We start from the raw sequence: 24,115 nt of genomic DNA, 5'->3' as shown, positions 1-24,115 counted from the left end.
ATCTTGAGATACAAAATCGTCTTCTGAATATATTGCAGTTAACTTCAGTTGTATAAATCCAAACATTAGCTGGATACTATAAATAGGCAGGATGTGCAAGGAGGCCAAGCTGAAAATGTGCAGGAACCATGCCTTTTTTGTTTAATGCAACCCTGAAGTTGTGCTACATTTCATCATGTATATTTTTCATCTGAAAAAGAAAAGCATATGCTTTGGGGCTATAGTAATTAACTGGACATAATGAAGCGCTGAATTTCACACTTCAGAGAAATGGATGGGGAAGGATGGGTAAATTTTTCTCAAGTTTTCTTGCTTTTAGTGCTTGCTTGGAGGTAGTTTTCTGCAAGATTGGGTAGAGGCAGAAATACATCTGTTTTATATTATATGATGGCTGTACTTTGGCAATGGAAAAAGATGGCACTTAAAAAAAAAGAAAGAAGAATAAAAAAGAAAAGCTTGGCAACTACAGAATGGAGCAACAATTACAAGAACGATCTTAAAATTCCCAGGATTTGTAATTTATTTTTCCACGCTTGCATTTTTCTGATGTTGCTGATGTTAAGGGAGTGAGACAGAGGAAGTTCAGTAGGATTTTACAAAGTACAGATATCTCCATGAAACAATCTCTTTTATTCAGGTTGCCTGCACAGCAGCTGCTCTGATTAACATGTGGGTGGTAGCGAAGAGGGTAGGAAGTAGGACTCGTATGTTCACTTTAAAAAAAGTGACAGATCATTTTTTTTTTCTTCAGCCAGTGGCCATGAAGTAATGAAGGTGGCCTCCCCTTAACTGCAAGTATCTATGGGTATAAGGCAGAAGTAATGCAAATGCTTTTCAGAAATATCCATGTGAGGCATCTTTGTGGCAGTGCACCAGTACCTAGCGATATGTCACCTTCTGTGGTTACTATATTTTCTTTCCTTTATATTTTCACCCAGAAAATGCACTTACCCTGCCCCCCCCCCACCCCCACATATTAACATGAGGTGGTCCCAAAGTACAAAGAGCTGAGACTCCACTCATGTGGTAGACATTTGCATCTTTGAGTAAAGTTGGTGGGAGCCGAGGACACTGAGCATCTGTCTGTTTTTCAACAGGACTACAGGGTGTGACATGTGAGCACCTTCCAAAAGTGATGCATTCCCTAGAGCTGCTTTACACATGCTCTCATTTGGAGAGTGTAATGCTTCAGCCTTTGCAGGGCTGGGGGCTGGAAAGGCTGGGAATCATGTTTTCCCTGCAGCACGGTCTAAGCTAGATGACAGTACCCCCAGGTTGTTCAGCAACTTAGCTGACTTGAAATAGAACACTGGAACAAAATATGTTCTGAGCGATTTTTAAGTAAAAGCTAATGTGAAAATGTGGGAGTATGAACCAATGTAAACACATTAAATTTAAAATTATTTTCAAATGTAGTAAAAAAAAAAAAGTATTCCTGCTCTTGAAATTCCTAAAGGACACATTTTTCCTTCTGAGTCATGATTTAATTAGATTATATTTTATTAGACATTCTTTACAAATTTTAAAATACTGCTATTATACATGCACAAAGGAAAATTGTTTGAACAATTGTATGTAGGCATTCACTGAAGTCAACCACAAAACAGGAACATTTTATGTCAGTTATCCATGTTACTCGATATGTATATCTAAAGTGCATTATGTTACAAAAAATATAGAAAGTCAGCAGCACCAAGATACGTTCACAAAATAAATACACCGGTCAACAAAATAAATTATGGTAAATGTGACAATAATAATCGTCTTAGCCTTAGCCAAAAAAAAAAAAAAAAAAGGGGAAAAACAAAAAGGTAAATTCACAATAACCAAATGTGCAGTTTCAGAGAGCAATGGGGGAAAAAGGTTTTATTCTGAGCATTTACAATATATACAGGTAATAAATATTTTAATACTTCCCATATGTTCACTATTACAGAATACTGCAATATGTCTTCCAAAAATCTCTTGCTGAAAATGTCAGCGCCTCCTGCAAAGAAAAAAAAAGACAGAAAAAATTGAAAAATTAATTTTCATTTCAAATACATGGATATAAAATCTATAGCAAGAGTACCACAGATGATAACAGGTATACCTTGCTAGTAAACATTTGCAATGATAAGGCCTGTTTAACAATGTTATACTTTTAGACATCTTTTCAAGACCTCTGTGCTATTTTCTTCAATGCAACTCAGCTAGCAGTATGAAGACCCACAGTTTGTCATGTCTTTGACATGAGATGAGGCCATCTATTCCACTGTATTGTACACTCAGAGAAAAAAGAACAGGCTTTAGTTTTCTTTAGAGTCTTATGCAAGAAGATTCTTGCATGCTACAGGTAGAAAAATTGTATCAACCTATAATAAATATGCCAAGTGCTAAAAAGAAAAAAATACAGTTGGAGAAATTAGAAATTTGTTTGAGGATAAGAAAAAGACAGTCCTTATTGAACACTGTGGCAATCATGCCCCTGCTGTGTTAACCACCTGGGGATGATGCCAGGCTTCTGATTAAAACAGTCACAGGGCTGATTTGGTTTATCTTTCCCAGTGATAGACCACCTGTTAGACAAAGGTCTGTTCATCTCAGAGGTACCCATTTCTGGGGTGTCATGCACATGGGAATATGCAATACTCATGCAGTAAAGGCTGCTCAGGTCTTGAAGTGACTGGATCCTTGATAGTGTGTATCTTTAAGTGCCTGAATGAATGAAAAGGCTATAATCCTGAAACTTTCCCTCAGTGAGCCAGAGAGCTTGGTCCTGAAAGAAAACGAGCATCTCGTCGTGTTAAGCCCCAAGTCCTGTTGCATTCAGTCCAAGCTGAAACAGTCAGCTGTATACAGTCCTAAGATTTGGGAGTTTTCTAAGGGGTGCTGGCAGCCTGGGTGAGCTCTCTGCTCCTCCCTTCCTTGTGAAGGCATGAGAACAAATGCAGAACCTGCTCCTATCCTGTCAGTATATTACTTACATTACAATATCATTTTAAGTGACTTTTTAGCATTGCTGCAGGAAATGCTGAAGGGATGGGCTTTTTTCCCTTCTGTTCCTGTGAACAGCACATTTCTGTAATGCATGTTGGTTCCCTGGGAAACAGCTATAGGGTGGAATGCAAAGCTATAGGATGGAGTGGGATTCACTCTGTTGCTGGACTGATCACCAAAGCTGCGGGTAGCGTTCCACATGGCAGACGTGTGTGGGCGTGAGACACACACAAAAAGCAAATCCTTCAGAGTTTAAGAGGGGATTTTTATGTGCACATTGAAAGTGAGACTACATTTAACGTTAGGGAGTTTACTCATTTGAAAGGTTTCTTAGGAAATTAGGTAATAACAGCTTTAATTTAATTGGAATGGGAATATAGCTGAAATGTCCATGAGAAAGAATTTTTTAAGTGCCCGGAATGGTAATGCTAGCATGAAGCTCCATAATAATTAACTAGTAATATTAGGGTGTATTCAAGCTATACTACAATAGATATAATAATGGCACGTAATTCATACAGCATGACTGTATATGTGTGTCTGCACTACACAAGCCTATTTTTAAAAGGGTGACATTTTCAGTTTGGCTTGGATTTTAAGCTTTGTTTTCAAGTTTAAGCTAAGCCACATCTTGACAATGGGTTCTGTACTAATGACTACTTGCAAGCTGCCTTCTGTGATTTGGTCCCAGATTTTGCAAGACGAGCTTTTTTTTATGAGATACTTCCTGTAGTAAGCCAAAAGATCTAGAAAGCATATTATTTTGGGTCTTTTTTTCTGACCTAAACTCAAAATCTTGGAATCAAGGGAGTTGTCATGAGGATTTCAATTCAGTGCATTGAGCAGAAAAGAAGCACAAAGATACAGTGAAAAGTATGCTTAAACTTAATCTTTGCATTTCCTTGAAGTTTACCTTGATGCATTATTCATACCCACTTCTTCACCATTAAGTATGGGTGCTTCTCCTAAGCTGCAGCTAGCCTTAGGGGTGCTGCAAAAGCAGCTTCCACTGGTGTAGCATATGGAAATCCTGTCTACACACACCTCCCTTGTGCACCACCAGCAGATAGAGTAGAAGTTCCTGATTCAGTCAGTATAGCTGAGGAATCAACCTCACTCAGATGTGATCATCCCTCCATCTAAAATGTGCTTGCCCAGCATGTGCTAACAACTGCATAGACAACTGCATTGAACCTGACTCCCCCTATCCAAAGGACATGTCAGGGATTTGGGACTTGCTTTCATTTAATGTTTAGAGATTGCATCTTTTGCCGGCCTACTGGGATATCTACAAGCTCATATACTGGCAGTTTCTTAAGAGCTGAACCAGCATATTATGCTCTGTAGTTGTGAAGGAGGAATTTAATTTTTCCTATTTTATGGCTTCTCTTTGTTTAATCATCCTCAAGTAAGTATCTAAAATACAGGTCTTCTTTAGGAATCTTGCCCTGGAGGAATACTGCATCTTGGGCAATAATATCAGTAAGGTAAAGCTGGACTGCCTTCAGCCATCCAACCATATATCAAACAGAAAGACTGAACTAGGAAAATCAACAGGGTTGCACCTGTAATTCTTCTACGTATCCCATTGGGTATACAACAAAAGAAAGAGGAGTAAGAAAAAGAAATAACAGTTGAAATGCCCTAGGATATTTTTTTCCCCTACATTCAAGATTTCTATGTGCCAAAGACAGGTGTTATTTATTGGCCACCACAGTTCTTAACATCTGTTGAAATGTCAGGCATCTCCTGACCGGAGTCCCACAGCATGCCTTTCTTCAGGCGCTGAGACAAACCAGCCTCTTTTACTTCACTACTCACTGCTACAGCCATGCTTACCAGTTTATGGCCCAGGACACTGAATGCCTAGCCCCAAATGCCGATAACTCCTGTAAATACCATCAGACGTTGAGGCGATGGAGCATGTTGCAAACTGTGGCCTGTAAATCTTAACCCCAAACTGGATTTTAGTAAATCCCACAGCTGGCGTCTCTTTCTAAGGGATTTACTGTAGGCAAGTGGCACTTCTCTTATGTCTCTATTCTGCCAAAGTGAAGGGGAGGAGGAGAGAAAAGGGTGGGTTTTTTCCTGTTGAAAATGCAAACCTTTGAGGAGAACTGAGGAGTGGACCCCTTGGCTTTGTCTGCAAGTGTGCCAGCTTCCACTCAAGCTGAGATGACTGCAAGCAAATGAGTCGCTTGGGGTACCTAGGCTGAAGTCTCCACCACTGCCCTGAAAACCCTTCATTGTCATACATGAGTGAAGCACGTCTCTCTCCAAAAGCAATGCTCAACATTTTTCAGCAGCAACGTAATTGTTTCACGAGCTGGCAAAAAGATGGAGCTGAATTAAAAAGTCCTAATGGCAGGGAAAATTTTATGGTGAAAGGCTGGTCTGCGTTGTTTGCAGATATTACTAAGAGAGAAATTTTCCATGTTCTCCCCTAAGGTTAAACAGTAAAATGAAAAACTGTAAAGTAAGGGTAGGAAAGTTGCCAAAAAGGGGAGGCGTTGAGAAGGAGGAAAGAAAACTTCGCCATTTTATAGATGCAGAGCCTTAAATAAAACTCGAAGCTTTTAATCTGCTGAGGCCCAAGTGTGGGCCCAAGATCTGACATAAGAGACACTACAGTGAAAACTGGAAAGGAAATTTTGATGGCTATGATGTGCTTTCTTTTTGCAGAAATAACTTGCTACTCAGCCTCAGGAAGTTCATTTTGGCAATAAGTAATTTACCTGAATTGTTTGTCATAGGAAAGAAAGACTTCCTCACCAGTGGAAAGTGGAAAGGGTACTTACCTCCAGAAAGCACCCTGAGACTGTGCACAGCTTGAAAAGCCACTGCCCAGTTATGAGCGTAACAGTGTGGTACTACTCCAGGTTTGAGTGAGGCCTTGGCTTCTCACACCAAAGGATAACAATTTCAGCAAATACATGGGATGCCCCCCAAAAGAGTATAGCAGAATTACCTTAAAGTGTGATTATGTGTAGTAAAAGAGTTGTCCAAGAGCGGGCTCTCGGTCACACTGCTTCCGTACATGCCAGTATTTAGCCAAGCCGAGCGGGTTCGCCTTTTTTTCTTCTCTTGCTCCTTACGTTTTCCAGGCTTTGCTTTCTTTTTCTTCCCTGATACCTTCAGGGGCTGCTCCTTGTAGGTCTGTGATTTGTTTGTCTCCTGAGTTAGGTATCTGCCCTCATCTTCGCTACCAAATCGGACAGGGTAGTTCTTCGTGTTGGTAGCAGGCTTAGGGTTAGGTGAAACCTCCGAAGTTGCACGGATTTCTGCAGTGTTGACACCTTCAATTAAATTTTGAAGGAATATTCTTCTTCGTAAGTCTTGGATTGACTTGCCTTTGTCATGTAATAGCTGGTGCTCCGATACAGCCCGTTTGCTAAAGAAAGAGAAGAGAGGAGGGGGAAAAAACATTTAGGATTTGATTATTGCCCAGTACTTGGCAGAGCTCCTTTCTCCTTTGACAGTGGTGGCCACAGTGACTGCGTACCAGCTTTCAGGCTTGGAGACATCCAGTTAAGTCAGACTGCTGGAGCAAGTCCTACATCTCAGAGTAGCTGCTCCCTACAGAGAAGGAAAAGACCTAAGCGGGTAATAATTCTTAGCTAACCGATCACACACCACTGGACCTGGAGCTGGATTAGTCACTGCTCTGTTCTAGGAAAGCATTACAACTCTTAATATATCACACTTCAGTCGTCAGATACAGGAAAACTAAAGGGTCAGATAATGGAGCACTGCAGTCAAGCAAGAGAGGGAATAACAAGTACTTGTACTGAAGCCGGAAACGGTGTTTATACAGCATCGTTCTAATAATTTTCTTCTGCTCAGTCATCTACTTCAAAAAACGAAATAAATACATAAAAGTGCATTTCATTTCTAAATTTAAATAAGTGCAATTGCAGGAGTGTAATGGAAAAATGTTCAAATTAGGGTGCTTAAAACACAGGCGCTTCAGCCCATAATGAGCTATCCAGAGAGGCAGTCTGAGCATCAGCAGAGATGAGCCTCAGATGCTCCTGTTGATTTTACTACTTGGCCACTTGTGTCTAATTATGGCTTTAGATGCCTTTCCTTTAAGCATGAGCTTCTGGGGCCAAATTTCTCGTCTGCTGTGCTCTCTGAGTTTTACACTAACCCTCTTCACTGGATCTTCTTCAAGAGCATGCTGGTTTGTTTGGGTCTCTGGTACTTTTCCAGAGTTCATGACCTTTTGGTTCACTAACCTCTGTTGTTTTCAAGGAACTGGGAGATGGCTGGCTATCTATCTCTTAGAGATGTTGTACTGGCAAAGAAAGTATGAAACATCTGAGGAAAGAAGATACAAATGGCACCTGGATAATAAATAACCATGAGAAAATACATGCTTTTTCCTTGATGTGGGATAGACGCACAGCTGCACTGTGAACCACAGAAAGAGCACAAGCTGGGATTTTAGCTATGTTCCCATGAATGCTATAATACAGTTTATCCTTCCAATTGTCCTACTTCAGTGTGCAGAGATTGGCTATGTATCCTCTCATCTTGCATCAGGGCACTGCATGTGACTGGATTCTTACTGCCCAAAGAAAATGAGTTCGCTGCCTTGCCTGTCGTATAATCATTTGGTCAGCTAGCTGGATAAGAAGTTGTTTCTGTATGTGGGTGAAATGGGAGAAGACACATAACTGTGAGTGAATATTCCTTCCTTCCGTCCCGTCCCTAATTATCCTGCTATGTTACCGGGATTCAAACTGTGGTGGACAAAGATAGTATGCTAAATGATTGGCAGTGTTCTGCAATAGATCTTTCTCAGTCCCTTCAGTCAAACTCTTTAGATTTGTGATGTGATCAACAGTAGAGCTATTTGAAATTGTCAGCTTCAATTAGCATTGGTTTAAGAGCATCCTCTTCACTTCTTGTCTTTGTAGAGCTGCACTTTTTGACTATTGGGTTCAAGTGATACTACACCTCTATTATTCAGCATAAAATTCAAACAGCAGCTTTCCCCCATTCCACAGTAAGACTGAAAGATGACCGTTGGTTTTGCATGAAGTTATACAGCAGGGGTACTTGCTCAAAATCAGACCTAGATATACTCAGGCTTGTGAGCACACATTTGATCAAACATTGTCTATGTTTTAAGCATCCCAAAATCAGTTTTGGATGACCTTGGACTTTAGGGCAAATATTTTATACACTTCAACTCGATGCCCCTAAGCAAAACCGCAATGTGATAATACTGATCTGAACCCATATTGTTTCTTTCTCTTCAGTGCAGCTGTGACCATTAACACAAGCTCAAGATCTCCCCCAGGAGATTTTTTTTGACCAGTGCACTCCCTGAAGCTCTCCAATAGCCATCTTTAACAATAGTCTCATTAAGATCAATCTGATTTGCAAGTACGCTAATAAAACTAGCACCTTGGACCCCTCTGAATGGCATACTGCTGTGCTGCTTGTCAAGCTGTCCATTGTGGCTCACATTACATTCCTAGCTTCAGTAATCTATTTTTCCCAGAATATTTGCATGGGAAATGTGGTTCTCCTTTCACTCTTCCAGTTTATAAAAAGCATACAAAATCTCAGTGCTTTACTGCAGTCTAAAACAGCATGTCTCATGTGAATGAGCAAAGCTTTCCTACTGCCTCTTGTAAACTACCAAGGATAATGCCTTTTATCACAGACAACCTAAAGCTGCCTTAATCCTGTAATGTGTATTTGGTCAATTTACCCACTGTGACAAAATCTTGACTCTCTAAAGCCTGTTATTAAAGTACTCTTGACTGAAAAGCTATTCCATTTTACAGAGTTGAAACCTAAAGACTGGGTTCCAGTACACACAAGGCAGTCAAAGAGCATTACAAGATCTGCATCTTGAGTGAGTATACATTTCCAAAATAATGCAGGGGTTGATGCGTGAGGGGTTAGGGTGCCAAAGAGGGTGGGTTTCTCTTTAAATGTCTGTATGATATTTAGCATCAAGGCTGGCCCCAAATAACATTCTGCTATTCCAGATGATTGTATAACGTTAAGTAGTGTTACATTTCACATGACTTTTATTACTCAGCCAGACTTAAGGATTACATTTTGCCTATCAGCTTCCTTTGTATGCCCTAGATCAAAAATCTCCTCAAAACAAAGACGTGGCAGATACATATCTCTTTGACCTTCTGCCTCAGTTATTCAAACAACTCCTATGTTTGTAAATCAGGAAGAAATACTAGCCCAAGAAGGCTGATGTAAGAAGTGCTTCATAATGGAGATATCAACAATATCTCACCCACACACACACAGAGTAGGAAGGCAATGGAAACTGGAATGAGTGCATTCATATGTCGGGTACAATATGTAAAAAATTATTAGGCTGTTAGGGTTAAGATGACCCACTAGAGGTCCCTTCCATCCTTCTATAAAATGCACCTCTTATTCAAGGAAAAAGTCTGTACCCAAACCAAGTGCAGCAAATGCTAAGCTTACATGTGGTAGGCACTTTTGAGAGAAGGATGTTGATGGTTTGCATTTGACTGGAGTGTCCAAGCTAATTACTGCATCCAAGTACACTATACACATATGAGACAATGTCTCATTATGGGGAAAACAGTAGAAATCCATTACTTGTGGCACTGCTAACTTCACGTACTTCCAGATAAGCTGTTCTTCTCAGGCACATTCCTTCTCCATTATTTTGCCTAGCTATCTAGCGTCACTAAGAGGCAACATTCTTCAAGTGACAACTTTCTGTCTCAGAGAGTTGCTCTTATTTAATCATTATTATCCTTGACTATTCACATTGGGTCAGATTATAAGTTCAGCAAAATTACTGGAAAGGGTTCAGTCAGCTCTCTGTCTGGATTTTGCAAGACCGAGTGCCCTTGCCACTGGCTCCAAGGGGAGTGAAAGCTGCTCAACCTATCTCAGGGTTAGGAAAAATATTTTGAACAGATCTGGGGACACGATGCTGCAGTGTCTGGGCATGCTGATAAAAATATCTAATTTCACTTCGAGGCATTACAGGGTTTCTCAGAAGTTCTTTAGCAGCTAAAGTGTTTCTATAACAAATAATATGTCTGGCAGTCTTTTCTTGGGACAATTTGCTATTGCTTTCCATGGGAGATTTGCCTCAGTAAAGTCTGTAGAACCAGGCCTATGTCATTTTGATTATTTTTGCATGGATATAATAACGTGCTTCAGTATTTTCATCCGTTACTGGTTTAAGACTTTGACTGAAAAAAAAATATCTCTAAGGCTTAAGTGAGTTATTAACCATTAACTCTAGGAATGGTTTGTGGTGGTATTAAAACAGGACACATGTTTGAGTGTGGTGTCTGTATTTGTGCTGTACCCACAAACAAAACTACGTGAATGCCACTAACTGACAGCTAACTGGTTTCTTGTGTGTTTTTTACATGCCATAGCGAAGAGGGAGCTGAGAAGTGCATTTTGACTGCTTAGCTTCTACTTTTTTCCCCCTTGTCAGGACAGAATGGGGATGTTGGGAAGAACTCTAACCCTGACCTTTAAAAACAAGTGTTAGAACAATGCTAACTTCAAAAAGAGAGAGAATATTTCTTAGCAAATTAACATTTTTAAAAAACAAATTTGGCTTGGATCCACTTAGAGTTTCCTAGCCAAGAAAATAACAGCATTTGACTGTACTTCAATTATTTTCGTTTTTTATTTCTGAAACTGAAGTTACGTTTCTCTATATCCAAAGAGACAAAAATAGTCTCAAATGAAAGAAATAGTTCAAGAATAGTCTTCAGGAGTACAAAAGCTAGGCATTAATGGACTGGGAAGAATATGCTGCAGCATTATCAGCAATAACATGTTCTACATGATTTGCTGTAGGAGATTTGTAATAGCTGTCTGCCTGGTGCCAAAGTTTAGGTGTGTCTGAAGTCACTTCACCTGAGGGATTTTTTTATTTTTTGTTGTTGTTGTTGTTGCTTAAATGGCAGAGGAAGCACTATTTGGAGATCTTGTCCTTATGTATGTAATAAAACATTAACAAGGAAACCCATCTGAAATTGTTTGCTGTGTCATGTTTCCCTATAACTTGTGATTGGATTTTCCAGCCCTCTTTCTCCAACCTGACTTCCTTTTGAACTTCGTAACAATACAGCCCTCCACAGCATGACTGAGGTGTTTCTTCCTTAGAAAATCTGATGCAAGTCCAATGAAAGCCAGTGAATTAGATGTGTGAGACAGCTGCTCCTACATCAGCCCAGTGGCTTCTCTTCTGCACTTTGCGTAGGGGTATTAGTATAAACCACGCTGATTATTTTGGAAGGAGCAAAAAGGTCATTTCCTGAACAGACTCTCTTAAGTTACATTATCATTTATCAAAAAATATGCTTCTGCCTCCAAGTCAGATACTGGACTCCCTTTGGAATTATTTTTTTTCTTTCTTTCTTTCTTTTTCTGAAGTGGCAGAAATCCAAAGAAATTGTTCAGTACTTCAGTTTCATGATAGCCCTCACTACTGCGTGTTTCCCCTACCCTTATCAATATTGGCTCCATGCCAGTGCCGAAGAAGTATATGTTATTTAATGTAACACATAGCAGTTTGATAACACGGGATGCTCCCTGCTAGGGCCGGAGAGGTTCATGGGCAGCAGCACATGCTGGGCGAGCACCCAGCTGCGTTGCTGCTCCCCTCGGCAGAAGAGACCCCCCGCTTTTAACATCCCCTCCCCAAAAGCGTTACGAGGCCAGGCATCTGGAAGTGCCCCTTCCCTGCCCCCCACGCCCCCTGCCCCCGCCCCGAGCACCTGGGGCAGGTACCGCGGAGCCGCTCCCGGCAGAGCCGCGCCGGCAGCGCTGCGGGGGGCTGCGACCCCCCGGGCTGCTCCTGCCGCCGGCACCGGCGCTGCCGGCCCGGGGGCACCCGCCACCTCCCTCCCCACCCGCACCGTCACCGAAGCGAGGGGGAAAAATAAAAAATAATAATAAAAAAAATTAGAAACTCACAGTCTGCGGCTGATCCCCTCTGCTGATCTCCCGTAGGAGGGCACGGCATAACTCAGCAGAAACACTGCGAAACTCCACTGCTGGAAGAGTTTAGTGAACATTGTATCCTCCGGGTCTTAAAACCTGTAAGGAAAGGGAGATCAGTCCCGAGGGACACATGCGCCAGCACCGTCCTCAGGCAGTCCCCGCTTTCGGCTCTACCAGCTCCGAGGCTGGGAAGGAAAAACAAACTTTCTGAGCTCTCGGCAGCGGCTCACTTCTTCCAAACTTCGCTCCGTCTCTCTCCCTTCCCTGCTGTCTGCCTCTCCCTCCCTCCCTCCCTCCCTCCCTCCTTCCCTCCCTCCCTCCCTCTGTCTCTCGCTGCCCGGAGGCAAGATCTCTCTCAATATTAGTTAAAAAATCATCTGGCTCATACTTGAACCGGGTTAGGGAGCGCGTCCATTTGCCTCCCGGAGCTCTGCTCAATTCTAGTCCGCTAAGCCGCCGTCTCAGGGCTTTATGTTAGAGGAGAAGCCCTCTTTGCAGATAAGGAAAGGTTCCCCAAAGTCAGCTCAGCCACCCTCCTGTCTGTGCACACACGCGCAGACACGCACCCCCAGGCAGAGATTCAAGCGGGGGGTGGGAGGCGGGAGGGGATGCATCTATACATCTGTCTTTAAGTATACCTCCGCAAAAAAAGGGTCAAGTTCACGTCCTCTGCTTCCGGAAAGTTGGGTCCACAACTGTGACAAGGAAAGGGAACACAAGCAAGGCTTGCTGCCTAGCTGGAGAGCCCGAGAGGACTAAGAGGAGCGGTAGCCCGGGGAGGCTCAGGGGCTGGGAGGCATGCTTGGCTCCGCAGGTTGGACTGGGCTGGAGCCTGCGATGTTCACACGCTCCGAAGCAGCCTCTGGGAGACCTGCGGGAGGACGGAGGGTTTTGCAAAGAGATGGCGCCCTAGGAACATGTGCCGAGAGAGCGAGAGCCCGGGCGGGATACCCACAGCCAAAAAGGAGACTGGAAATCGGCGCTTCCCGGGACAGGAATCAAAAAGGAGCGAAGGGAAACACCCGACAGCACATGCACTCAGCAGACCCTAAGGACTCCGGCCAAGCTCTCCGCATCTTCTGCAGCTCCTCTCTCTCTGCCTCTCTCCCCCCTCCACCTCTCCCTTTTTGTGTTTACCCCCAGGTCAGCGCCTCCCCTATCGTAGCACAGTGGAAAGGGCGATTCCCCCCACACCCCCACCCCCTATCAGTGGGGGCACTTGTTAGATCAGCCTAAAAGCCCCTGCCTGGGGTCGTCGCCACCTTTCCTTTCACGCACCTACCGTTGTTCGTCGCAGTTCCCCTATTAGCTGGAGGGTTGATTCCTAATGATGTTAATTGTACGCTAGTAAAAGGGGAGGGGGGGCTAAGGGGGAGGGCTGGGGGAAGGACTCGCAGTCTATGAACACAGGCGCTCCTGGCCAAAAAAGTAAATTAGTGGAAAGTTTTCTCCTCCTCTCCCTCTTTCGCCTTCCACTTCGCCCTCCGCCAGCCCGGGCGGGGCGTTGCAGATATCTGTGTCAGGTTGCGCTGCCGTGCGAGGCGGGAAGCCGGGCTGCGGGGCGGCGGGGCCGTGCCCGGAGCGGGGGAGGGCGGCCAGCCCCCCGCGCACCCCCGGCGGCCCCCAACCCCCGGCGGAGGGACCAGATTTTTCCATCACAGGAATACACTTATGTAAAAACCAAAGGTAACACAATCCACCCCTTTATACAGCCTCCCTGCGCACGAAGCTGCCCGCGGCTGTTAGGAAGTAAGGTGCAGGGCTAAAGCCGGGGGGGGGGGGCTCGGTGCGCCCCTCGCCCCCACGCCCGGCGGCTCCGCGGGAGGGGAACACTTCGCAAGCAGCCTCCTCCTTGCGGCAGAGGATGGGCGCTCCCGCACGCTGGCCCTGCCCAGGCGGGCAGCAACGAGCACCTGCGGACGCCGATTCCGTCCCGGCAGCATCCCGGCAGCATCCCGGCAGCCCTCGGCTATCCGCGGCCACGCACCCTCCGCGGGGCTCCGCTCCGCGCCCCGCCGAAACCTCCCCGGAGAGCCCTGACCGCGGGCACCGCCGCCGCTCCCGAGCCCGGGGAGGTCGCTGGTTTCTGCCGCTGACAGCCTGATTTACAGCAAATGCTTTCCCAACACCCTCACAAGCCGCAACAAAACACCGAGGTGTGCCGGCTGGCTGCTCCTTCTCATCCTCTTCTCGGACTGAGGAACGCTTTCGGGAGAAAGTTTAGGTGCAAAGCAAACCACTTCTCTACCTGCAAGTTATTTTACGTTCAACGATACTTGCTGCCACAGTTTAAAAGCCCGGCTCCTTAGCCAAATTTCATACCACACAGGCAAATAAAACAGAAAACGTAAGAGCTGAAATAGAAATCATGCTGAAAACATTAAATCGTTGACGCTGTAAATAAATTCCCTGAACACCTGGTAGGCTATAAATTAAAATGTATAGCTAATAGGCTTCTTTGATTTACACTGCCCTTTCGACTAATTAAAAATAATTGTGAGATCCCCTGAAAAGAGCCCCCCCACACTCATATGTCTATTGCACGTGTTAAAGGTAAAACGTCCATCAAACATTTTTAGAATTTCCTCCCCTTTAAAAAAAAAAATAAAAAAAATTAAAAAAAGAAAAAACACCCCAACCCTTACAGACTCAGGCAAAATAGATAGCCTTTATAAACTTGGAATACTGAAGTTTCTTCACAATTTATTACTTCACCTTTTCCTCGAGTTACAGCCCTCTGTGCCTCTCAGAGATCACCCTGGCAAAACAGTGGTTGATCTTCTCAGCAATCGCTTCCAAAACTATATTTTATGCTTAAGAAAAAGAAAAAAAAGAAGTTAAATAAATGAAAAAAAAGGTAATACTTTTCAAAAGAAATACAGCTCTACAGAGTTTTTAGTCTGTCTGCAACAGATTAGTGCTAAATAAAGGTGTTAAAAGCAGGTGTTTTTCTCCCTTGCTGCTCTTTTTATTATGAAGAACAGAAGCTTCTCCTAATATATATAGGGAGGGAGACCCTTCTCTATTGCTTTTATTGAAAAGACCAAACTTGTGACATCACTAACCACCTTCCTATGGCTGTTTGCCTCATCTCTGCCTCAGTGGGCTTGGGGAAAAAAAAAAAAAAAAAAAAAAAAAAAAGAGAGAGAGAGAAAAAAAAAAAAAAAAGAGAAAAAAATGCAACCCAACTATGGCTTTACTAATATGGCAGGAACTGAGCAGTGCCAAACCCGTTTAAGAGACTTACTATCATACCATGATACTATACCCTCCCCCTAGCCACCCCTCTCCTCCACCCCCACCTCCCGATGAAGACTGTCATCTACAACATCCCAAGCAGCGCTTTTTCTCCTGCCACCTACACAAATGCTTAACCCGTGAGCAAACTCCTGCTACCTAGCCTCACCGCAAGCCTGAGCCCTCCTCCGTGGCAAGATGGGGCAAAAAAGAAATAACAATCCCCTTTACCAGGGATTAAGCCCCCTTTCCCTGCGGGATGGAGCCCGGCAGGCTGCGCGGAGAGGGAGATGCGCACCCGGGGAGACGGCTCCCGGGAGGGACCAGTCGACACCTGTAGCATCTCACCCCGCCGGCTCCGACCGCTCCTTTCTGCCAGCTCCGGGTGTCCCCTGGCCTCATGGAGGGTGGGGAGGGGAGAGGATGAGGCTGGACGAGAGGAAGCACCGGCAGAACGATGCTTTGGTGCGGGTGTGTGGCCGGCCGGCGCGAATCCCGTCCCAACACCTGCACCAAAGCATCGTTCCGCGCATGGGGCACCGCCGGGCACAGCTGGCCCCGTGTCTGGGAGCGGGGAAAAGCCACAGTTTTGTTGGGATTTCACCTGCCGGGGCCTCGGTTAGGGCAGGGCTCCACGCCAAGGCGAGGCGCTTGAGGCGGAGGGTTGTTTTCCCAGCCGGGACGCACGGAGGGGACCGGTCGTTTTGTCGGAGCTGGGAAAGATTTCAGCTGCGGGGAGGTGAGGCAAAACCCTGTGTTTGCCTTTCTGGTCAATCCCTCCCTGCCGCGACAAGGCAAACCTTATCATTTTAGGTTTTCTGCCTCCCCTTTCTTCCCTCTTCCCGCCTCAAAGACAATGAGATTTTGGAGAGATGCCGCGCTTGGCTTCTGCCTCCTTTTTCCATACGTATAAACAGGCATAAATCAGCTTTCCTACGAGGAAGTTGACCTGGGAGCTTGGCTAGGAAGAGAAGTCCCTGTTCCAGGTTTGGCACGTTATTCCTGAGCAGGGAATAGGGCCAGGGGACTGTGGACGGGTATGTGACCAGTCTCCCCCCAAAAAAGCGGCTCAGGAGCGAAATCTTCCCAAAAGGCGACAAGTGGGACAGGTTCAGCTAACTGGGGAGGAGGTGCCATTGCAGCCTCAGAGAGGCAGCAGAAAATAATGGCTAACACCCCCTCACACCCCCAACGCCCCCCCTGGTGCTCAGAGACAGGCTAACCCCTAAGCTCTGCAAACTTCCCATCCTTCACCTTTGTGAAGTTCCGCGTCTCCCTCCTCCCTCTTGTTCTATTCACAATAAAGCATTTTCGTCATTTCCCCTCCCGGATTTCTATAACCTCAGTTGCACTCGTCCAAGGCTTTGGTTCAGACGGGGAGTTTAACCTCCCCAGTCTTCCCAGGGTGGAAAAAATGGTGTTCAGCAAAAAAACACACGGGCGGGCTGACTGCTTGGGAGTCTGGCGGGGAAGGGAGCGGCAGAACAGCGATTGCTGGACCCATCCTGCGAGGAGCAGAGCCCCCCCGGGGCTTGCACAGCCCCGTCACCAAGCGAGGCTCCCAGCCAGCGAGGTGCGAAGTCCCCGTGTGCTTCGCAAAGCTCCCAGGGTGGTCCTGGGGGCAGGGCTGGTTTGCAGCTGGTAGCAGACGCGATCGCCTGCAGATTCAGGCGGATTTTCTCGCACATACTCATTCTTGCCCGCAACCTTAGCCCTGTTGCGCTCGGCTGTCCCCTGTTGTCATAAAGGTTGCCTTCCTCCCCTTTGGCTCGCCCGTGGCTGTCAGGGATGAGAAACTCCTTAGTCGACGTCTGACATGGGGAAATCTTCTAAATGGGTGAAAATGCCTCGGGAGAAGGAGAAAACCGTTTTTTTCCCCTCCCCATCAGCAAGACCCAGACGTTCCGTGGCACTCAATCCCCGCACACTAACCTCCTTTATTAGACAATGATAGAGTAGCGGAGCAGAGCTGCCTCTCCCTCCCGAGAGCTCCCCCAGTTCAGCTACTGACACAATGCGCGGTTTATTTAGACAATATGCATTTGATTTTATGCTCTCGAGAAAGAAAAAAAAAAAAAAAGAAAGAAAATAAAAGGAAAAAAAAAAAAAAGCGGTGTGGAACTGCAGAGGGCTTTGCCAAATCTTCTGTCTGGTTCCTAGAATCCAGTAGACACCGAAAGGAATAATTTTCAAATTTGAGGGCAAAGAGTCAGTTATTAATTCATAAAGCCTGTCCCTACTATGTATAGCTGCGCGGTGCCGGCGGCTGGCACCCCGCGGCGGGCAGGCGGCGGAGCGTGGGCGGGCTGCGGCGGGCGGCGGCCCCAGTGAGCTGTCCATGGTGGTGCGGCCCGGCCGCGCTCCGCCCGCCGCCGGCCACCTGCCCCGGGCGCCCCCGCCCCGCCCCGGCCACCTGCCCCGGGCGCCCCCGCCCCGCCCCGGCCACCTGCCCCGGGCGCCCCCGCCGCCCGCCCCACCCCACCGCGGCCCGGCCCGGCCCGCGGGGCGCTTCGCCGTGGCTGGGTGCGGAGCGGGGGCGCCCGGTGCTACCGGCCCCTGGCCCTGCCTCCCCGCAGGCACAGCCCGGCTGCGGCGTCTTTGCCTCGTAAAGGCTCCGGTGGGAGCCTGACCTGTGGGTGGGGGGCCCGACGGCAACGGCCAGCTCTTGCAGCCCCTGCTGAAGGGAGACTGGCAAAGGGGCCTGCTCCAGATGTTCATGGCCCTTGCAGCCCCTGCTGAGGGGAGACTGGCAAAGGCACCCGCTCCAGATGTTCATGGCCCATGGCATGCTGGCAGTAACATGCTTTCAGCCGTGCATGTATTTATTTGCATTTAGCGCTCTGAAACCTTAAGCTGTTAAGCTGCCGCTCTCTAGGTCTGGTCTTGACTTCAGCTTTAAATATCTCTTAACGTAGATTGGGCTGGTTTGTTTTGTTCCATTTTTTTGGTGACTGGATATCTATTAAATACCAACAGGAACAAACGTGTCTGGTCTATTTAACTTACACAAAACTATTACCAAGCTGGGCTGGCTGGAGAACAAGAATTCAATTTATGGGGGGGTGGGTGGGGGGAAGCTTTGCAATTTGTTTTTGTGCTATGTTGGAACAAAATCCAGCCCTTCAGACATTTTTGTGAGAGGAGACAGCCTCACCTCCTTCCTTGGAATAGCTTAGTGGTTAGTGTACTCATCTGAGATGTGGGACACCAGAGTTCAAGTCCTTCCCTTTCTCTGATTCAGAGCCTTAATCCCTGGACTGTTGGCTTCTTTCAGTTCCATCCCAGACCTAAAAACCTTTCCAATGACATTTGTGATGAACTGATATTTTCCAATGGGTGAAAAATGAATGTTTAGTTAGGGAAAAATTCCCATCTAACAGTTATGCTGAGCAGCCTGGGATTTTTGGTTAAACTAGAAGTCCAGACTGCCATCACACAACAATGTAAGGGAATTGCAAGCTGTGAAAAGAAGTGGTGTGCTAGGAAAAAAGCAGGAGTCTCCTCTGGTGGCACACAGGGCTAGTGTGGTTAAGACATACTTTCTTTAGCTTTAGGTTTGCAGATTATTTTGAAAAAAGGAAGATGCTGTCCTTCCCCGTGGGCACATGGGGATAGTGTGGTTAAGGTATGCTTTCCCCATATATAGTTTTGTTTGATTTTTTTTTTTCCATTTCTTTAGCAAGTGGAACACAAGAGAAAGTTGCGCTTAGGATCATATCTAGTCTTGTTTGCCTTCCCAGATCAGAAGACAGGCTGCCTTTCCACTCTTGGGCTGATGGAAATAACTTGGTTTTGTGAAGCTTGAACTCATGCCTGTGAATCTGGACAGCCAGGTACTGTAAATGCTCTACATAGCCTTTATTTGCTAGCATTTCTTCTTTGTTTGATGTGTTTTGGTTTTACTAATCTAATTATTTTGGTAATCCCCAGCCTGCCTTCCAGGAACTTTGCTGCTTCTTGCTGTTTGTTTTAAAACATAGAGCTGACTGGGCATCCTCTGCTTTGACTCAGATGTGTTTTGCTCCTTCCTTTGCTCCTAAGGTAAAATGATCCTTCATTCTCTCCTTTCATACCAGCTTAATTATCCATTTTCACATCCCTAATTCCCAGTGGAACAAACTGCATCTTTTAACTTTTCCCAGAAGTCATGGGATCTGGTCCAACTCTCACTGAAGCCAAACCAATTCTCTTCACTCACTTTAATTGGATGGTGGTCAGCAACTTACATGGCCATCCCTTCTCCAAATTTTGAGTGTCCTTTGATCTTGCAGTATGGTTACTTTCTCAGACCTGATGTTCCATAGGGTGTGAAGCCTAAGCTGTAATAAGCAAAGTGGAATGACCACCTGACTTGCTTTAAACAAGGCCATGCATAGTGAAATGTAGCCCATAGAGTTGCCAGTGACATGCCGCATAATCAGCTTGGACAGCAGGAGATGTGAGCAAGCATATTTTCAGATGAGCTTCAATTAACCCTTGCAGGTTAGGGTTCTAAATTTACTAGCTTATCAAATGTGAAATTCAATTAACCTGAAGAAATAAATAAGGATCAACTGTAAAAGTTGTATATTAGCTGTTATTTGTTTATCCCAAGATAATTAAACCATTTCTTATATCACTCCATCACCTTGTCTTACACTGAGATTAAGTTAATTCTCCTTCATCTCCAGATTTCATCTCTCAAAACCAGAAACAATGGTGCTCTCCAAAAGCTGCTTTTTGTTTCTTAGCAATAGTGACTACTTTATTTCTGCAAACCACTTGAAGCAATTTCAGTGGCTGTGTGAGATGGAAGTGTAAAGGGGCCAAAAAGCTGTTAAAGCAATATTTGGCTTTAACAAACCAAGGTGGCAAGGTCTAATTTTCTGCCAAAAATCAAAATGTAGTTAGAGTTTTGGCGCTGATCAGGACTGGACATTAACAGCCAGAGTTCCTGGGTTCTCACATGTTTACTGAAATCACTCCATCTTCTGAGTCTTTGAGATGACTTGAGTCTTATACAGGTTCTTGAGCTGGCAGATGAGGGAATGACACATAGGAGAGTTTACATGAAAGCAGCCTGTATGACTCAGGGGTGGCCCCTGTAGTTGTAAAGCATGTAAAAACAAAGCAAGCTATACTTAGTGCAGGCTGAGGAGAACTCTAGGAGGGACTTGTAGGTTGCTATGCTGGCAGCACTGAGATCCAAGTTTGTAATACACAGCTTTGACAAAAGGAGGCTGTAGTCATCATTTCTACCTGTAGATCAGAATAGCAGCAAGGGATTGGCTTCTGTTTTATTGGAATTATTTCAATTTCTCAATTACCTTGCATACTACCAGGTTAGAAACAAAATCTTTAAGTGGTTTTCCCGTCTTTGTCCTGTTCGAGTACTAAACTTGCTGTCCAGCTAACTGTACCTTCTTCAATAAGCCATGACCCTGCAGTATGACAAGCATGCCTAAAGTAACCAAAACATTCTGCTTGATGTTGCTTTCTGGGAAAGGCCAGTAGCTGGGCATGGAAATGTGGTAAGCTTCTCAATTCCAGCCCTGAGTGATGTATTCATTTCAAAATTATGCATACACACAGACAGAAAAGGCTCCTGAGTTTCTCACAAAGAGTTAAGTCATTCAGGGCATGTGGCTATGCTAGTCCTTTCCAGAGACCATCTCAGACCCCAGTTATTGCAGCAATCCCTCGTGTGTGTCCAAACTTGACAAAACTCTTCCTCACTTTATTATTTTCCATCTTTGAAAGCACAGCAGTGAAATTCCTACAAGAACCTTGCACCCGGGCCAGCAGACAAGAAAAACTGACATTAGAATTAAGGGATCCCATTTGTATGGAGAGAAAGAGCTTGCAGGACTCAAGGGGGAATGTCAGACCTGTCAAATCTGTATGGGTTTTTTTGTTAACAGTCCATGGAGTCACAGGCATGAATAGAGAAAAATTGTGCAACAGGCTTATCAGATGGTTGCTTATCACTAATTACCTCTGGGATGCCTTTATCCTCTTTTCACCAAATATCACTGTTTTTGCAGTGTCAGACCGAAAGGTAATTGGTGATAACAACAGCCTGTCCTGTCACAAAGGCAGGGTTTGTTAGACTCATCATTTGTGTGGTTGCAGTCACTGTCAGGCTGTGTCAGACTCTCCCTCAGCCACCTCTTTGAGGGCAGACTCATAAACTCCTTTCATGAAACCAGCCAGCGTAAAGGGCTGGGTCCGTGTGTGGGAGGAAGGGAAACAAATGCTATTTCAGTGACTGCAGATATGAGGAATATCAGCAACCCATGCTGTGAAGACCATCTGCACGCTGTGCAATCTGTCCTTCCAACAGCTCCAGAGCAGGTGGTTTTTAATCAAGGTCTCCAGGTGCTTGTTTATGAAATACTTGGTTTCCAGGGACACATGCGCAGTTTGAGGAGGAGTGTGATATCTGTGCAGTCCTCTGGAATCCTGTACTCATTAGTAAGTAGTGATGATGTACTTGTCAACACTTATAGGAAAGCCAATTTGTACTAAATTATTTAAACCCTACTCAAACAATGATGATCTTATTTAGGTTGCAGGTGCTCAGCTTCAGGCCCAGGCTTGTGTAAGCTGTTTACTTGTTATGTCTTAAAATGCATTTACTGGGGGTGGGGGTGGGGGGCGCCGAGAAAGAAAAACCATGCATGTAAAAATGCGCAAAACAACGTCCTCATGAAATTTCAGGGCCTTTTCCCATAAACACAGAAAAACTGAACTACCACAGTCTTGTTAAGCTTTGCCAAGCACTGGGGCTTCCCATATCCCATGTATGTTCTACAGAGCTTTTGCACAATAGATAGCATCTACAAGCTGCAAATGAGCATTAGGGTTCTGCTGTGCTTGGTGCTATACTGTCCTGTGGTACAAAAATAGCTTCTGCTTAACAACCCAGTGTAAGCACAAGTTGCAACATAGAAACAAAACAAGCAAATAGGGAGAGGAAAAATGGGATAACAATAAACCCCCAAACATTTCAGGTAGCTTTGTACGAGTGCAGCCCACATTCTATAAGGCAGTAACTGCTATATATTAAGGCAGAAGTAAAACTTTGGGTGGAATTTGAAAGTGTGTAAGGAAATGCCTTAATGGCATAAGGGACACAAAGAGAGAAAGTACAGGGAGGTGAGGGAGATGCGGATGAACAGGCACGGAAAACTGGCATTCGTAGTAGAGTGAAGATGGGAATAGGGCAAGAACTGAACAGGCAGGTAAGGTGCAGTTCAGCTGTGAAAGGATTTAAAGGGAGAGATAAACGGTGGTGTTTGGGCTTTAGTTTGGTTTGTTTTTTTGTAATTTTAGGGAAGAAGGGGAGAGGAAGCAGAAGGCCATGAATGCTATAAATTGTAGAACTGAAACAACTAGCAAAGAGGATGATTTGGGCAATGCTTTGAGCAGACCAGGTGGTGAACAGCTTGTAATGGCTGAGGGTTAAGATGCAGGGGTGAAGCACCCAAGTGAAAGCTTTTGTATTCAGGATACATTCTGGAGACGTTGAAAGAAGAAAATACTTGAGTGTAAGTCAAGTGATAGAAGCATCAAAATATCTCCCCCCTTCCTGAAATCAAAATCCATAACCATGGATGCAAGGGACAGCATGTTTGATAGGACTCTTATCAACGGTGGGAAATAGTAAAAAGAGTGTGGGTTTGGAGAAGAGCTCAGCTGAAATCTTCACCAAGTTTAGCTTAAACTCAAGCCTGTACAAGTAAAAGATGGAATAAAGGATGGAATTGGATGGAGGCAATTTCATGTGTCATCATCTTAAAGATAGTTTGAGGGTGAATAAAGGTTCTGTGTTTAGGGAGGCCTCATACTGTGGGTCTTGGTCCATAGTTAAGCTCTTAGCTGTTACAGTAATGCAAACACATAATCACCGTAAAGGAAGGCTTCAACAATGGCACAGTATAAAGCCCGAGGAAAGGGAAGGGGGTGGGGGGGGTCATCTGGATGAGCTTCCAAATGGCCAAGTAAAGAAACTTAATGAAACACAATGCGCAGTGCAATGTAGAATTTAAACAGGCCGTTGCTGAACAGAAGAACTGAACAGGTTATGAGGATGTGGATAGAGGAGGAGATTTGGGACTTAGCTAAGTGAAAAAGGTTAGAAACTTATTTGAGCGCCTCATTAGTCAAAAGAAGAGGCTAGAAGTCAAACTAGAGACACATGTGAATAGTATTAGTGAAAAGGATTCTAGGGTTTTTTTCGGTGTTGCAAAAGGCATGCCTTCTCATTTGAGGAGAGAAAATGGGAATGTTGTCAAGTATGGGTTGTTTAAAGACAGGAAGAATTACAGCATGTTTAAAACAGTGCTGTGGCTTTCTCTGTCTTATTTTGTCCCATTAGTGTAGGACAGGAATATTTTGCCAAGTGCAAAGTTCACAGGTATGTAATTTTGCTTGTATACTGTAATTCTTATAATGAGCTTCAATCAGCTTCAGTTGGGTTACAGCACAGCATATTTCAGTCTTCCTGTTCCTGAACTTTTACCTTAATAAGAAAAGTATGTCTTTTCTCTCTCTCTCTCTTTCTTTCTTTCTTTTTTTTTTTTTTTTTTAATCCTTCAGGTCCATCATTGACCTTTGCTGATGTGTCAATTTTGTAATAAATTTAGCTCCTACAGTTGGTTTACACCCTGATCCCCAAGCTTTTCTATCCTGGTTTATTTGTTTTTGTGTACAGTTTGATTATACCCCTCTGCTGTCATAGCTATTTTAGAAAAATCTTGAGTTTTGCATTACCTCCTCAAGTAATTCATATGGAAGGTATTGAGATTTTCAAGTTGCTCCAAAGAACCAAACCAAGCCAGACAGTTCACTGAGCTGAAACCATTCTCTCAAATCTCAGTTAAAGCTGATTGCCTAATCTATCCTATGTAGTGGAAGGTTCCTTATG

The 24,115-nt window shown here is 44.8% G+C and overlaps 1 protein-coding gene across 4 annotated transcripts; it reads right to left on the bottom strand.

Moving 5' to 3' along the window:
* Window positions 1-1,483: 1,483 nt before the first annotated feature.
* Window positions 1,484-14,923, bottom strand: PTHLH (parathyroid hormone like hormone). 4 transcript variants are annotated; one of them, XM_027815081.2, is made up of 4 exons: window positions 14,686-14,923; window positions 11,944-12,066; window positions 5,948-6,370; window positions 1,484-1,987 (listed from the first exon to the last, which is right to left on the bottom strand). In XM_027815081.2, exons 2-4 carry the CDS (start codon window positions 12,042-12,044, stop codon window positions 1,978-1,980), a joined length of 534 nt encoding a protein of 177 aa, XP_027670882.1. In that variant the 5' UTR covers window positions 12,045-12,066; window positions 14,686-14,923; the 3' UTR covers window positions 1,484-1,977. The 4 variants fall into 4 exon arrangements, with proteins under 4 accessions (XP_027670882.1, XP_027670879.1, XP_027670881.1 ...); XM_027815078.2 differs by lacking the exon at window positions 14,686-14,923 and adding an exon at window positions 13,253-14,563; XM_027815080.2 differs by lacking the exon at window positions 14,686-14,923 and adding an exon at window positions 12,926-13,210.
* Between the last annotated feature and the right edge of the window lie 9,192 nt (window positions 14,924-24,115).

The sequence above is a fragment of the Falco cherrug genome, chromosome 5 (assembly GCF_023634085.1).
Source record: "Falco cherrug isolate bFalChe1 chromosome 5, bFalChe1.pri, whole genome shotgun sequence".
Classification (NCBI taxonomy): Eukaryota; Metazoa; Chordata; class Aves; order Falconiformes; family Falconidae; genus Falco; species Falco cherrug.
Note: the sequence above shows the minus strand (reverse complement) of the source record. Positions and strands in the feature narration are given on the sequence as shown.